Below are 17,543 nucleotides of genomic sequence, written 5' to 3' on the forward strand. Positions count from 1 at the left end.
CTTTTTTGCAACTATGACAGTAATATGCTACATTTAGAAAAGCTGTCATTGATTTTATGACATCAAAATGATTCCGTGTTTTGTATAAATAAATTTTGTCAATTTTACCATTATTAGCTGTATATATGATTTCATTAAACTGCTCAGAATCGATAATGTTAATCTCAATATCTAAATACGATGCAAAGGTATTTACATCTTCTAAAGTATTGCCATACTCGTTAATTTCAACATTTGCATTATTATGAAGTTCTTTGGCTTGAATTTCTTGTAGTTTCCGTGATTTATTAAAGCCATCTTTCAACTGAGTTGTAGTGTAATTCTCAGGGTGTAAATTAGCATAAGCTGTAACAATCCCCCTTGCTAAACATATTGTGTCATCATTTTTGATTGTGATAATACATTGCTTTCTATTAACTGTTTGTTTTGATAAATGTAATCGACCTTTACCACTAGGCATTTTAACAGATTGAATAATTATTTTGCAATTTTCTAAATCTATTTCTTTATACTCCAAAGTATTGATTACATCTGAAAGTTGATTTAACTTGAAATCAGAAACTTTTAACAATTTTGTTGAGATAGGATGATCTAATTCATCATTTGAAATTACCAATCTGAATCTATCATTACCTTTTAACTGCCTTTTCTTTATTGTCATTTCAACCATTTTTTCAAATACACTGAAAACATCATTTTTATCACCAATGAAATTTTTGCGTACATTTATTTTAAATTCGTTAGTGAAAGCATTGAATTTTTTATTAACCGTATTCCCAATTTCAGTTATTTTGAATAGAGGTTGGTCATTGGATGTTGTATCAAAAATGCTGTCATCGAAATTAAATTCATTTGAGGCTTTATTTTTTGACTGCTTAATCTGTATTAATTTCTTGTGCTTTCGTTTGATTTGATCTTCAATATTTTTATTATGAGTTTCTCTGATTGAATCTTCCTTTTGACTGAGTTGTGATTCACGTATTATGCTATCGTTTTTGTCCCGTATAGCCTTATCCAAAGTCTTATAGTTTCGATATTTATGTACTTTGTTAATCACTGCTTGTCTAGTACTCTTTTTCACCAAATCCATCCATGAAAAACCCATTTTTTTAGCATCAGCTAGGTAATCATTGGATAATTGTTTGATAAAGCTTATTGTTTTAGTTTTTGGTTTGGGTTTGGGTTTGTTTGTTGGTTTCTTTATTGGTTCAACTATTGGTTTGTTTTGGGGTTTTGGTTTGGTTACGAGTTTGGGTTCAGCCTTTGTGATGCTATCAATCAACACTAAATTACCAATACTGTTATTATTTTTGTCACCATTTTCATTTACAACGACTTTATCATCAGGAATTTCGTTATAAAATGTTCTAAATATAAAGTCTTTTACTAATATCTTTTTCTTGAGATTATAAGGGTTATCATAGTCTTTTTCTGCGATATATATATAAGGATATCCATCTTTATCAATAGCCGGTTTAACTACTTTCATTTTTGGAATATTGAGTATATCTCCATCCGAAGTAGCACCAAGAGTGTTATCAACACTATTTATAAAAAATTGTTTATTGTTATGATTAATGGTATTTTGTTCCATATTATAATTAGAGATATTATTTTTAATAGCGTTTTTAGATGTGAGTACTGATGAGATCACATCTTGAGTTTTTAGCGGGTTTTTAAAATTATTTGTTTTCATTTTTGTATACTATATAAAATTAACAAATCTTTAAGTCCTTTATAGTAAAAATTATTTTTAAGATTTTTGGTGCGTTTAAAGATAACCAGAAATAATATATTTTTGGTCACCTCAGGCAACAGAAAACAGCAATTTATATATACTGTGCTATACAATATATAATTATATAATTTTTCTTTATATGTTATTCATCAGGTATAATATTGAACCGATTATCTTCTTGAATACCTTTAATGACAGCATTTTTAATGTGTTTTTTAGTTCTCATGTGACTCCATTTTCCTGCAAGGCAAGTGTGATATTCACAAATATCACAATACCAAGGCTTATTAAGCATGTATTTCGTTTTTGATCTAGTAATAGCTTCTAATCGGTCTTTTTCGGTTGTATAAATTTTGTTCCTTCCCATTTATTATATACTATATATATAATTCTTTATATGTTTTTTATAGTGCGTTTAGATATAAACAGATAATTATTTTCTTTATTAATATATATAGAATGAGTGATATTACATTAAATATCAAACACCTGCCAGAAGCTGATGAAAGCTCGAATGATATAGCCTTCATTAATAAAATTTGGTGTATTCAGAACATCCTTGAAGCTAATATTAGTATTATTAAAATGCTATCTTCAGACCTATCAAATGAAGACAAAAATCATGTACATTTAGAGTGTATACCTGAAGACCAGATTGAACATACACAACTGAAACGGCGACGTGGGAGACCTCGGAAGGATCAACATATGTCTTCTCAGAAGTAATGTTTGTGATATAAATACATATTTATTCAGTCTATGGATAGATGCTGGAATCAGAAAATATTTAAAAATGCATGAATTCTTGCCCATAATTAAACCATTTGGTTGAAAAGTTGGTTCGTTTTTTAGTTTTGGTTGAAAAGTTGGTTCGTTTTTTGGTTTTGGCTTAAGTTGACATATGCAAATCAGTGCTGGAACCCCAACGGTTTTGAAATGATTAATATTTAAAATGCTTCTTCATATGATTTTTTAACCAATCAAAAACTTCACATTTTGCTACACAATTGTGAAATATTTTGTAAAAACATTATTCATTTTGTGAAATATTTTTGTGAAGATGTCTTACTCTGCCAAGCAACTATAGGGGATTTCCCAGTAAAATGAGTCATTATTACTTTCCAAGGTCATGAGTAAGAATTTTTTTTATTATAAACTTTTTGAGTAAACTTTACTCAAAAAGTTTATATGCGTTGCGTATTCAATTACGAGTGTTTCCATAATTGCATTTTAGACGATATAACAATGCATGCAAACAGAGACAAACTCGATGATAGTCTTCATAACTTAATTCTATTGCCTTGAACCATCTTTATATAAATATATTTATATATGAGATGTTTTGTGATACATAGCGATTTAAAAATAATGGGTGAGGGTTCTTGTATTTTTTGCAATGAGTTATTATATACAGGCGATAAAGTTGTTGATCATTGCTGTGATAAACCTGATATTTTGGAAGATGCATATATGAAAGTATGCCAAAATTGCGGGACTCAGAATTATAAATATGTTAGCGAGTATTTCGATTTTTACGAGAACAGACACAAAATATGGCGTAAAAGCATCTATCATCGTAAATACCACATTGAGGCTGTTTTAAACGATTTATGTATTAAAAATGGAGTTCAATTGTCTCATAATCATCGCGATAAGATTTACAAAGTGTTTCATGAGATCGATAATATTCTTCCATCTATAAATAAACTCCGAAGACGAATGATAAGCACGAAATATATTATAAGACAGCTGTTTAAAATGCTCGATATCCCATACAATTTTATCTGTGTTACTAAATCGAGAAAAACGCTTGAATTTTATAATCGATATTGGGCAAAGATTTTAGAATTGAAAAATGCAGAGATATTGCGCCTTATAAAGTAAAAATTTTATCATATTTAAGCAGATACCGATCTATAATCGGGCTGTTATCACTTATGTAGTCATCGGTGTTTTTCATCGTTATTAGGATATTGGATAGGTCGAATTCACCCGTTCGCAAAATAAATTTTAGTGTGTTAAGTATATGCATATAGGATTGGGTTGCATATATACAATTTTGAATTTTCAAATCGAGATTTTGATGTTGAAGCCAACCTTGTATCAATAAAGCTCCCGTGCTGATTGCAACAAGGCTGATACCACCAGTTGAAACGGATGATACTATGCCCCCCGAAGCAAATAAAATAGCCAGCGAATTGCCTATTAATTTAAACCTTTTAAAGGTTTTTGTAGCTTGTTTATGACACCAACACTTCTTATGGTATACTTTGTAGTATTCTTTCAATTCTTGAATTTGCGCTTGATTTAACTTGTCACTAATATGATTCCATTCGAATATATTTTTGCGTTGTTTCGGCATATATATTATATGCTTAGACTATGTTTTATTTCTATTTTTAAATCTGTTGTATAATTTTCTGATATTTTTAATCAACCGTTGAATAGTTTTCAGCATCTCATGTATTAAATCTGCAGTTTTCATATAATAGTGAGTTAGATAATTTATTCGAAGAATATACCCATTGTTTTATCTAAAAATTGGACTTTGTGATACTCTCGACTATTCACTGACATTGCTGTGTTACTAAAACCGATTTTTTGTACAAAGTAATCTGAAGAAATTTTAATGCTAGATGTATTTATATTAAACCCAGCCAATGTTTGATCAATACTCATAGCATTATTGCAAACAGCGATTCTAAATTGATTCCCTATTTTAGTATACCAGAGATTTAAATATTTATCAAAATATGTTCCTCTTATTTGCTCTGTATATGAATCTAGATCATAATCGATAAATAGCTTATTATGCTCCACTTTAACCCACGGAAAACTAAAGCTATCACCCTCGATAAATTCAATTTTAATTCTTTTATTATCACCGGTTTTATAGTCATATTTAAATCCCATATAAAAACTCCAGTTGTCGGCGTGAGTGATATTTGTATTTAAATTAATTTTAAAAACACCAAAAAAACCATTCTTCGGATCAAAATCTGCTAACAATTTTGTGGGATTAAAGACAAAATTATCATTTAATCCAGACAATACAGCTCCGTTGCTATCTGACATGATGAAATTTGATGGATCTAATAAATCGAAATAATACTCAAATATTTCATTATAAAAGCTCTTGGGCTGTAATAATTTTATTTTATTTTTTAATTGTAACAAATTAACCACAGATTTGTCAGTAGTGCCTGCTTCAACATTAATGATCTGTTTGTCGTTCATATTGACAATTTTTTCAAAGTAAATATTATCATTTTGGAAATACATGAAACTGTCATAAACACTACTATCAACATTTTCAACATAACCTATCACTCCATAAAATATCAAATAACAAGGAACCCATTCATTGTTGAAATCTGTTGGTACATCATGTTTTTTATTGAAATCAATGTCAATATAGAGAACTCCATGATCACTGTTTTTATGTATATGAATCAAATATTTATTATATTCAGAAAAATTTTTGTCTGTTTTATTACCTACATTGATTGATGTTGACTGAATGAATAATTCAGTGTTAATATTCCAATGTGGAAACAGCTCACAAACAATAGTATATTCACCATGATTAAGAGCCCCACAATCGATACTTACTCTTCCACGATACCAATATATCAATCCATTGGTTCCAGGTTTGACTTCTCTATTTATTTCGAAACTAACAAGATGCAGATTGATATGATGTATTTTGAAATCCTTTTCAATCAATGAAAGATTTCTTGTTTTGAATTCTGTTTTCCATAATGATCGGTTTAGTGTGAAAGAAAAAACATTTTTTCTTATGACAGATTGTTTAATTTTATCTTGATTAACAAGATCGACGACAAATTTTTTATTTGCACCGTCTGTATCATTGGTTGGGTTTTTTAGATGGGTTATATTATACCCACCCATATCGAGATTTGCCTGCATCATGTTACTACCGTGAATATTGAGCCTATTTTGTATGCTCTGAGCTAAGCCATTACCAACAGCCTTCGTTAAAAAAGTACTGTCGGTATATATTTTGGAAGCCTTGCTCTGAAGGGTATTAGCTAAAATAGCAGCTGTTTTCTTCGTTAGAAAAGTATTGTCGGTATATGTTTTATCAGCTTTAAGCGCGTCTCTGGAGTCAATATATTCTTTATTCATTACGTTTGACATATTGCTGTATCCTTGATCAAAATTCGGAACATTTATTATGCTGTTAAACGTTTGTTCATCGTGGGTATCTAGATCAGCTTTATTTTGTATTTTACTATCTATTTTTTGTTCAAGGTTGGTGTCCATTAAATCAACGTATTCTTTCGATACTAGACTTGTTTTTTGGTACAATCCATCATAATACGGTTCTGTGTTGTGTATCACTGATTGATTAGCATCAAAATCGTTTCCAGCAACATCTTTTGTCAAACAATTCAATTTAAGATATCCTTTGTTGACACCTGAAGACAAATCAAGAGCATACGAATCGTAATCAGCATCTACTGCAACGTCATTGGGCGTCTTCAATTTGAATATTTTTTTATTCTCCATATCATAATTGCCATCGTCCGTCAGTTTAAAACCAACCCCAGCTGGTCCTTCTTTTCCAACACTACCAGTTATTGCATTCGCAGTATGATTGCCGTCAAAAAATCCCATATGTAATTATGTTATATATTTTCAAAATAGTTCTTGATGAATTTTTCATTGTGATTGGTGTTTGTCATTGATAATGGTTTCAAGATGTCAAAATATCCTTTTTTGAATACAAGTGCTTGGTGTAAAAAAAAAAAGACAATAATAACCACATAAAACAGATTTGAGGTCTTGATATTGAGAATTGTTGAAAAGAATATTGGTGATACCATCTCTTTTTGCTCTCATTTTAAACTCCTCGGGGTAACTCATCCCAAAACTGTCGAAATACCATAATGTTTTGTAATTTTTACCTAGTACACAACAAGTCCAATGTGTTCCAGCATTATTCAAATCATCTAAATTGATAACACATGGACTATGTTTTTTTTGGCATATGTTGGTTTCTGCTATATATGCCGGTAATATCAATTTTTAAATAATCACACCAATTAATCAAATCTCTATCGCTCAAAGCTTTATTAATGAATTTTGGTTTATTTACAATCTCAATCCAATTATTGGAATGGTTGTTTGGGTTACTTTTTTCTTCATGGTTCTTTTTTTTATTCCTGAACCTTTCTGATCCGCAGACCAAGTGCCAATGAAAGGGGGGCTTTTGTACTGGGCATAATCGTGGATATTAAATGGTCTGTTACGCAATCCTTGTCCTTGGCTTTTTATTGAAGGTGGATACGGTCTATTTTGAAGCCCCATACCCGATTGTATCATTGGTTTAATATGAGAAATTTGTGTTTTTGAAATTTTTATATCAACACCTTTATTGAGGGTTTTCGATTTTTTGATCTTATTGATCTGTGTTTTTGTCAGAAACATTTTATCGCTTCCAGACAACTCATTAGACGACAATCTCAGTGTTATTGGAGATTTGTTCATGATGGCTTTTGTGAGCTTCAATTTCTGGTTTCTGCTGAGTGATACAGTGTATGGTTTGTATTCAGTCATATATATTAACGTTACATAAAATACATTTGATTAACGAATCAAGCTTTGAGGAGAACTTTACCATTGACGATATCAACACTAAGCTCTTCTTCATGGAGAATCAAAGCATAGAGGCTGTAATTTTCATTTGGATTCCCAGATAAATTGTAAATGAATTGGATCTTGGTTGAACCACTTTTGATTTCTTCCTCTTGGTTTCTAAGATCAAAATAGATGAGCCCATACAACTCTTTAAATGATTTCAGGGTGATTGTTGGAGAAGTGTAATAAGCATTGAAATCTTTTTGATATTCCATCAATGTCCTGTATGCTTGTACGATCTCTGTATCTGGTTTCAGTTCTTCGTTTGGATAAAAAATACCGTTGCTCAGTTCAAGCCTTGCATTTGAAAATGTTCGGTTATTCGCGATGTTATATGTATTAAATAGAAATGGATTTTGTGTTTGATCATTCATTTTTGCATCATTAAGAGCCCATATAAAAACATGCCTCGGTTTTCGAATTGAAGAAGTAATCCTGAATGTACCTTGACGTGCTGTTGTTGATGGAGAAATCTCAATTCTCTCTTTGAGATATGACCATGTATGTGGCTTTAGATATGTTTGAAGAAAAATCTGCTCACCCTCAGCATTGAATATCATTTTCGGTACCCATAAAACAAGCCTAGTGACAATAAACCTTCCTGGGTCACCCCCAGCACGAAATATCACATTGTTATCAGTTTCAAGACTGACATCAATGGTGACTTTACCATTCGGCGCTATTTCTGTCTCAAAAGAGTTGAAGAAACCATATCTGTTCAATGGTAGTATGATGTTATTTTCAACAGCTTGCGTGAGTAATGCTTTTCTTTTTGCAAAACCTTCATTATATGTTGCCATATCTGTTGGTGCAATATTCTGAGCATTTCCATCCAGTACTAATGTTGTGTATTTTTGAATAACGGCTCCGACGGCTGTATCAGGGTAATTAAACATGCTTGGTCCGACTGTTTCAGTGTAACTTGATGATAATTCAGTCAGATTTTTCACATTTATAGCATGATTAACCCCTGGTGCATCGAGAGCATTAACTCCGCTTAATTCAACCTTCAACTGATTGATAAGTGAATAACCGGAATTGACGGTTGCAACCCGATCAGCTATAGCATAACCAGTGTTATCCATCTTTGTGATTTTAAAATCAACAGAAAGGTATGAATTATACAAGTCAAAAGGGTGAGTCTCACTACTGCTATCAATAACGAACCTGTATCCACTCTTTTTTTGAGACTGGTTGTTTGCAGGTAATGTTATTGGATTTTGTAAATCAAATGAGACATATTCGTATCGTTTGCAATATTTCGAACTTCTGAAAGACATTATATAATAATGGTTTACATTATTTTACATGTTGGTTAATTTGTCGAATTCCAGACTGAGGATATCATTCCTCAATTGTTCTTCCGTATTTTTCGTTCTTTCTGGTTGGAATTTTTTGTTTTCAGGATGTGATTGTAATAAGCTGACGATCATGTCTCCTTTATTTTCTGATTCAGTGTATTTTTTCAGTTTTTCTGTTTCTTTCTTGGTTGCTTTATTCAGTCTATTTTTGATGATGTTGCCAGTTTTATGTGCAACATGTTGTACTCCTTTTTTACCAGCTTTTTTTGCCAAATCTTTGGTGGTTTTACTTGTCAATGATTTTTTTGCAGTGGAAATCAAACTGTTCATAATACCACCTCCTTTTTGGCGATCATCAACTGGGTCACCGGTTTCAATGTCGATGTAGTATAACATACCGGTATTCATATCTCTCACTTTTCTGATTCTGCTCATATACGAATACGATATATAATATCACACTTCTTTCAACAGCAAAGTCAAGTTAATTGGTATATTATTGAGATGGATAGGGTTGTTCAATCCATCAGTGATATATATCCTCAATTCTTTGATGATGTTGGTATTGATTTTGTTGAAAAGGGGTCGAGGTATTGTTTCTTTTATTTCAAATGGATAAGATATCTGCAAATTGGCAACACTAAAACGATAAAGTACATCACCTTGCGTCCCAGAAACAAGTGAGTCGCTCAGAAGATTGCAATGAATGAAAATGTTATCAACATTTCTAGTTATGTTTGGAGCATTGGATCCGTATTTTGTTGATGTGATGATTTCTTTATTGAAACCAATCAGTTTTGAGAAATCACCTTCTCTGAGATCCAATTGATATTTTTCTTCCAATTCAATATACACCTTCAATAATGATGATGAAAATTCAAGTGAGATACCTTTCCCCTTATCGTTTAAATCACCATTCACTTCGAGTATTTGTGAAATATACTCATTGATGTCTGAATAAGAATAATTACCATCACGGAAAACAATTTCAACCCAATTCGCTCCAGAATCCTTGCTGTATTTTATTTTGTTATTTCCATACTTTGAAGACACATTGAACCAGCTATAAGTCATTTCAGCACTGTAAAGAGCCAAATAATATGTTTTATTCCTGTCTAGGACTATTTCAGGCACATGATTGATGGTGAAATCATGAGACATTGAATCTCTTATTCCATCATTGCTATCCAAAAACATCGGGATTTCCATTATATCATTAGATTACATTAATTGAGTCCTGACAAATTTATCGTATTGTGTTTTAGCTATCACACCTTGTTTGAGTAAATAATCAATGATCTGCCACATTTCATTTCTGAGAGCAATACTTGTATTACCAGCCCTTTTGCTTCCAGTCAACAAAGTCAATCTTTTCATCAAATCGTTTGGGTCTGAGTATATGATTGCACCTCCAATCAGTTTTGATTTCCCTGATGATCTGTGTTTTGGGATGTTTGATAACATATTGAGATTATTGAATATTTTGATTGCTTTTGATGAATACTTTTTCTTCGGATTAAACCTCTTTGTGATGAGATCAACGAGTGATTTGTCAGCAATGTCTTCATAAACCATTTTGCCATCTTTCACGGCTTCGATGACCATTTCATTGATTAATCTTGGCACATTTATGAGTAAACCGCCATACTGTCCATTGTTTATCTTGTAAGCATTCCGCTTCGGCTGTTTGTAAGACCTGATACCTTCACCTGTTTTTTCCCTCAAATTGATTCCTTTTATAACAGTGCGATATTTACTCAATATCTCTTGATCTTTCCTTGCGTTATTTTTAATAATCCGATTTGAAGATCGTCTTTTTCCAGTAAGATGAGATATTGCTGATCTAACTTCTTTTTCATCTGGAATATCATTCAAATCAGGATCAAATCCATATTTTCTTATGATGGTTTTTTCACCTTGGTTAAAGATATGTTCTTCAACGACTTCTTTTTTTGGGACTTCTTCATCTTCATCTTCTTCTTCATCTTCTTCAGGTAATATGTCTAAAGGTTCAAATTTTGATGGTAAATCACTTAACCAACTTTGAACCCCACTTTGTGAACCAGATGATGACATTGTTTCATTCAACATATCAACAGCTGTAATTAATTTTTCTTGTTTTTCATTCAAGTTTTCAATTAATTTGTCTTGTTTTTTATCGATGGTTTCTTTCACCTCTTTCTGAGATGTTATAACGGGTTTGAATAATTCCTTGCTTTCAAATTGTCTTGATTGTTTTTCATCCAGTGTGTCTTTTATTTGTTTTCTGATTTGTCTTTTCAAAAGATTATTCTCATAATGCTTCTTCTGATTCTCTCTGAATTTTTCGATATCCATATATAATAGTTTAGATAAATGACAAAATTAATATATCAATTGACATAAATGCTGGAAGACAGATATTTTAATGTACACAATATATATATTGATGAAGATTCCAAACTATGACAACATCAAAAAAGAAGCCCAAAAACGAAGCTTAAATAACTTCTTGAATGAAGAATTCAGAATGCTCATTTGCGGTCAAAGCAATTGTGGTAAAACAAACCTTCTGATGCACATATTGAGAAAACCGCTCGTGTTTTATGACAAGATAATATTTTATACTCCGAATAGACATCAAGACAAAATAAAAGATCTCGAATCATTGATGGATGACATATCAAAAAAGGTTGGTTATGATGTGTTAGAGATTAAGACTGCTGATGAAATAATGGATACTGAAGAATATCCCAACAATAACAGAAAAATAGTGGTCTTCGATGATTTGATAAATTGTTGTGACAAAATTCAATCCAAAATAGCGAATCATTTCACTGATGGAAGACATCATAATATAACTCCCATTTATTTGAGTCAAAGTTACTATGATGTGCCTCAGAAAATAAGACTGAACAGTTCACATATGTTATTATATCCACCAGCCACAAAAAACCATTCCAATCTGATCGGCAAAGAAAACAGAATAGATCCCAATTTATTTGACAAACTGATGCCCTTCGAATTTTTGTTCATTGATAAAGAAAAGAGAAGCTGTAAAAAAAATTTTGATGAAATTGTATAATCAATATATATAATGGTCAAATCGTATTGTGTAAAACAGAAAAAACAGACAGAATGCGTACCAGAAAGTGAAAAATATGTTCAAACCAAAAATGGGCGACTTATGATGAAATGCATTTGCTCTGAATGTAAAAGCGTTAAAACCCGTTTTGTAAGCAATAAAAAAAAGACACAAGGTCGGGGAGTTGGTCAAACCATCAACAAAAAGATCGGCGATAAGATTCCGGGGTTTCAACAAGCTCAAGACGTAGCATCTTTCATCATGGGCGCTACCGGAGGTGATAAAAAATTGTTTGATAAATACTGGAGTGGTGAAATTGCTAAAGGGGCTTTTAACAATAAAAATGGATTATTTTCAAAAAAGTTCTGGACATCCCCAAGTGAGCATCAAGATCCTTCATGCTCTGCTACTATTTGGGATAAAAAATCTAAAAAATGGCGAAACACATACTGTGATTAAATATCTAATGTATATATATATATGTGTAAGTCATACTGTGTTTCATGTAAAAAGAATACTGAGTCTATGAATTCTAAAAAAGTCAAAGCAAAGAATGGCCGTCTTATGGAAAAATCAAATTGTTATATTTGCGGTAAAAAGAAGAGTAAATTCATAAAAGGTCATAGTGGTGGAGCTCTTGCAAGACGAAAAGACCCTTCTACTGTTGATAAAATAGCCTATGTAGCATCTAATTTCGTAACTCCATCACCTAGCTTTGCTTCAATGGCAAGACTTTTAGCTGGGCAAGCTTTCAAAGGAGTGAAAGACAATGTTAATCATTACAAAAAAGGAAAGGGTATTGATATTCAAAAACACTTATCAAAACTTGGAGAATTACATATGAGAACACCTACAGGAAAAAAGTACAACTATTGTGGACCTGGTACTAAATTAGAAGAAAGATTAGCTTCTAACGATCCTAAATATAGAGATCCAATAAACAATCTTGATAGCATATGTCAACAGCATGATATTGATTACAGTAATTCAAAATCACTTGCTGATAAACACAAGGCAGATGATCTTATGCTTAAGAGAATATCAAAAATACCATTTAAAGACCGTCCATGGGGAACAACAGGAGTACAAGCTTTAATCGCTAGTAAACGAAAAATCGGACTTGGTGTTAAGCCAAAAAAAAACGTAAAAAAACGACAGGTGAAGAAAAATGGCAAGACAAATTAGCTGATGAATTACACAAGCCAATAAAACGTAACTTTACTAAACGACGTGTTATAGTTAACCATATTGATGAGATATGGTGCAGTGATCTTGTTGAGATGCAACAGTTCAGTAAATGGAATAAAGGCTACAGATACCTTCTAATGGTACTAGATGTTTTCAGTAAATATGGTTGGATAGTGCCTCTAAAAGACAAAAAAGGTGAAACTGTAACTCAAGCTTTGAAAACAATATTCAAAGAGGGGCGTAAACCACAATATCTTTGGACAGACAAGGGTAAAGAGTATTATAACCAACATGTAAAAGACATCTTAGAAAAGAATAAAATAACACTATACTCAACAGAAAATGAAGAAAAGTCGTCTGTATGTGAGCGTTGGAATCGAACAATAAAGTCCAAAATGTGGAAACAATTCACTGCTCAAGGTAATACGACGTACCTCGATATGATACCCAAGCTGTTAAAACAGTATAATAATACCAAACACTCAAGCATTAAAATGACACCTGTAGAAGCCTCGAGGAAAAAGAATGAAGGCTTAGTATATTTCAATTTATACGGTGATATGGAAACATCAAAACCGAAACCGAAATTCAAAATAGGTGATAAGGTTCGAATATCGAAATATAAAAGAAATATTTTCGATAAAGGGTACACGCCAAACTGGACCGAAGAAATTTTTACAATCGATAAGATACAATACACTAATCCTATTACTTTCAAATTGAAAGATCTCAATAATGAAGACATACAAGGAAGTTTTTATGAGCCTGAAATGTTGAAAGCAAAACAAGAAGTATTTCGTATTGATAAAGTCATTCGGCGGAACTATAAGAAGAACCTAGCTTTAGTGAAGTGGAAAGGTTATAGTGATGAATTTAATAGTTGGATACCAATCAAGGATTTACAACATATTTAAACGCACTAAAATAAAAATTTTGAAAAAGTATAAGAATTTTTTTGATAACCAAATCTAAAACCAACTTTGAAACCAATTTGAAAAAGAAATACATTTAAGAAACAATTTTGACTAAAAAATGAAAGTTATGATTGGTTGACATACTAAACATAGGGCAGATGTTCAAGGTGTTAAAATATTAATAATGAGACAACTCAGCGGGGTATATACCTGATTTTCCATATTTTAAAAATAGTATAAGAAGTTTTTTTTTATTTTGAACCTAGGGTTTGAGCAGAATGAGCGATTTGATTTTTAAACGCACTATTAATGATATAAGAAATTAATATATTGTGTTATTAATATATAACAATTGATGTTTTGGAATGATAATATTGTTAATGGCCGATACCAGAGATGGTTTACCAAAGAAGACAAAATGAAAGCTATAAGGCGCACAAAAGCCCGTTATATGCGAAATACACGATGGTTTTGTGAGCAATGTAAAAAAGAGTACAGTCTGGGTAGCAAGTGGACTCATATAACACAATCCCATTCGAACGCAGTATAAAAAAAGTTTGAAAAAGAGTATAAGAAGTTTTTTTTATTTTGAACATAGGGTTGAGTTAGGGTTGGTTTTTCAGGCTTGTGTCAGTTGTTAAGATAAGGAGCAAATATAATATTTTATTATATTTGATCATAAGTTTCATGCATTTTATAAATAAAATACTATGAAACGCTCCGCTTGTAATCTAGGTTAGGTCCAGCGCAAAAATTCAGTTTTAGATCAAGCGCAAAAATTCAGCACTGGAAGTAGTATGTACTAAATCTCTGTGGCAAAAATTTTTGCCTCAGAGTGTAGTACATTACTACTAACTTTTTCACTCTCCTTCTCTTTTTAATTCACGCCCCACGGACTAAGTCAGTCAGTGTGGACGGGGCCTCAGTTAGCCTTTTCTCATAAGCCTGCAAGTTTTCGGCGTAGCAGCAAAGTATGATGAGTCTATTGGCATTTTATTTGAGCGCCTGATGATTTATGTTACCTTCAAGGAAGCTTCAGAAGTCAGTGGGCCGTTGTTAGCGACAATCCCAACCAAATATCTAAAGGTAAGAGAATATAAAAACATACTAAGTCCTAATTGATACATCTCATCTTAGTTGCGTCGAATGTAATTCAAGGAAAAATCTCGCTAGTATTTCTTGATTTGACCATGTTGTGATTCATGTATATGTACACCACAACTTTACTGCTATTTGGTGGAGCACTGCGCGGATTTAAGGTATCAGTGTACCCCAAAATTGACCATTTTAAAGAAAAATATATTTTGGTATTTTCGGGTAGATCTCATTAAGACCTTTCATTCAAAAAAAGGAGCATGAAAAAAGATTGACTCTACACAAAGTTATGAGCGAAAAACTTTTCTTGCCATTAATTATTTGATATTGATAGCTGTCAACAGGCTGTCTAAAGAAGCGCAGCGATCTACCGTTGCGTGATTATCACAGTTCTTTCGAGGAGATGCTTTGGGTGTTTTGCGCTGGCAAAATGCATAGTTTTTTCAGACGTGAAAGAAGACAAATTTTTCCATTCCTTTCTCATGTTCAAAGAATGCTGCAACAACGAGAAAAGACTAAAAATTTGGCAGATGCACTAGTAGATAGCGAGTCAGCGAATTAATTTTCGCCGCTTGAAGCGGTAACGCCACGACCCGGCATCACGACCAGTTGGGACCTTTACGATGCTTGCGACTCCACGTTTTTGTTGTTTTAAATTTAACATTTCTAAAACTGTTGCACTGAGACGAAAATTGTTATAAAGCGAGCGGTAGAAATAAAATTATGCAACAGACTGTTTCCGACCAGAAGCAACATTTGACACCGCTTTGAACAAGTTCTATTGTTAAAGTAAATTGAACCTTCATCCTATCGCTCAACGCGTGGTCATTTTCACACGTCTTGTGTAATTAATCTCATAAAAGCGGAAGTACGCCCCAAAATACATTTTCTTTCGTATCTCGTAAACAAATTTTCCAAGAGAGGGGCGCGCATTTTAAGTTCGTTTTCAATGGGGTTTCAACAATTTTCGCTGAAATTTGGCAAGAATGTTGCCCGACAATTGAGCAACAAAACTGTGTCGGCGAATTTTAACTTTTTTCCTCTTTCAAAAGTTATGGCTGTTTTAACGCAGAGAATAGTTGTTCCTTGCACTCTTAAAGTTTAACTGCGTGTCAAAAACAAACCAGACAAGTAATCAATATTCCCCGACACAGTTTCTTAGAGAAATGTGCGAAGAGCACATAGCGATGCTAATCGCTTTTTCCCACTCAAATTTGTCCGGAAACGAACTCGATGAGCCTCTGTACTTTTGGAAATAACACGCTCTTTTTGGATAACATTAATATTTTTACTTAAAGTAAATATATCTCCGTAATCTACATTTCCTAAGCTTTCAGAAAATATATACTTTGCTGGGGTTTGCGTTAATTACCAGATGGTAAGGCAGCTCCAACGCATGATGGTCATTTGGGGTACACTGATACCTTAAAGCGATTTCAGTACGTCTTTGGGATTTGAATTCCATCCGACGCTACTGAAATGCGAGAAAGAAATTGAACCTAAAATTACCAACTACAAATTGAATAACTCTGGTCTGCTCTCTCTAAGTATGTTTCCTTCTTTCTCTGTTTTCACTTGCCTTTATCCTCGGCTGTTTGGCTTCATATTCTCAAGGTGATTAGGTGTTTTCAAGACAACAAGAACAAAGTTTCATAAAATTACGAATCCCACGTCCAATTTGACCATTTTAGTTAAAAACAAATAAAAAAAGGAATTTTAGCGACAATGTTTCCAAGAGACTCCTGTAGCTCAGTGGTATAGCGTCCGACCGAAGTGAGAAAGGTCATAGGTTCCACTCCTGTTGGGAGAATATGGAATTTTCTTCCGAGTATCTTGTGTCTGAAAGCATTGATATCGTACTCAATTTCTTTCTTTTTTCTTTCTCATATTTCTGCCAAGCTTAACATACAACAACATTTCTCTACACAGGAAAAGCCAATTTCTAGTAGTTCACTTATTCGTAACTTTTTTTCCTTTCGTTTTTCAGTTTCCAATTCAATTTGTTCGTTTACTTCTTACGTAAGGGACTTCTCAAAGGTTCTCTCTCCCTCTAAAAAGTCAAGTACTTCCAAGACTGTGTGAACCATTTTTTTATAATAGTCTTACCCATAGATACGGGCAAATCCTGTAATGAGTGTTGATCCAAATCTTGTCTTGAACTCCTGAAACTGACTCCCATCCACAAGCCGGGCTAATATCTACCCAGGAAAAGAAACGTGTAAAACACAGAATACGGAGAGGCTTAGATGGCTTAAAAGAACGGCTAATGAACGGTTCAGGTGATTGGGCAAAAGGGGAACATTAATTTTACCCCACATTACGTCTTTCCTCTTGGAGCTGAGTGAGCCCGCAGTCTTAAAAACAGGTTGCTAAGCAACATAATTAAGGTATGGTTATGATGTCATGCTAACGAGAGGGGCTGGGCGGGGATATGAAACAATCAGCGCGAACAGAGAGATTAGAAAAGTGGCACAAATGCACCCAGACTTTGATTTTTGGCTTAGAAAGATGATTGTTCTGATCTCTTCTTGACTTCTATTTGTAACTGTGGTTATAGGAAAGCTATATACAAAAAACTG

The 17,543-nt window shown here is 32.8% G+C and overlaps 1 protein-coding gene across 1 annotated transcript in view; it reads right to left on the minus strand.

Annotated features, from left to right (window-relative positions):
• LOC144637465 (putative methylcrotonoyl-CoA carboxylase beta chain, mitochondrial) overlaps positions 1-17,543 on the minus strand; it is a 42,940-nt gene that overhangs the window by 13,885 nt on the left and 11,512 nt on the right. Inside the window, exons 7-8 of the mRNA XM_078496523.1 lie at positions 17,071-17,162; positions 14,892-14,949 (exon numbers count right to left, since the gene is read on the minus strand). Of these exons, the coding sequence (XP_078352649.1) occupies positions 14,892-14,949; positions 17,071-17,162 (150 nt within the window). The remainder of the gene's footprint in view (positions 1-14,891; positions 14,950-17,070; positions 17,163-17,543) is intronic.

Source organism: Oculina patagonica, chromosome 14 (assembly GCF_052425735.1).
Source record: "Oculina patagonica isolate OP01 chromosome 14, crgOcupat, whole genome shotgun sequence".
NCBI classification, from domain to species: Eukaryota; Metazoa; Cnidaria; class Anthozoa; order Scleractinia; family Oculinidae; genus Oculina; species Oculina patagonica.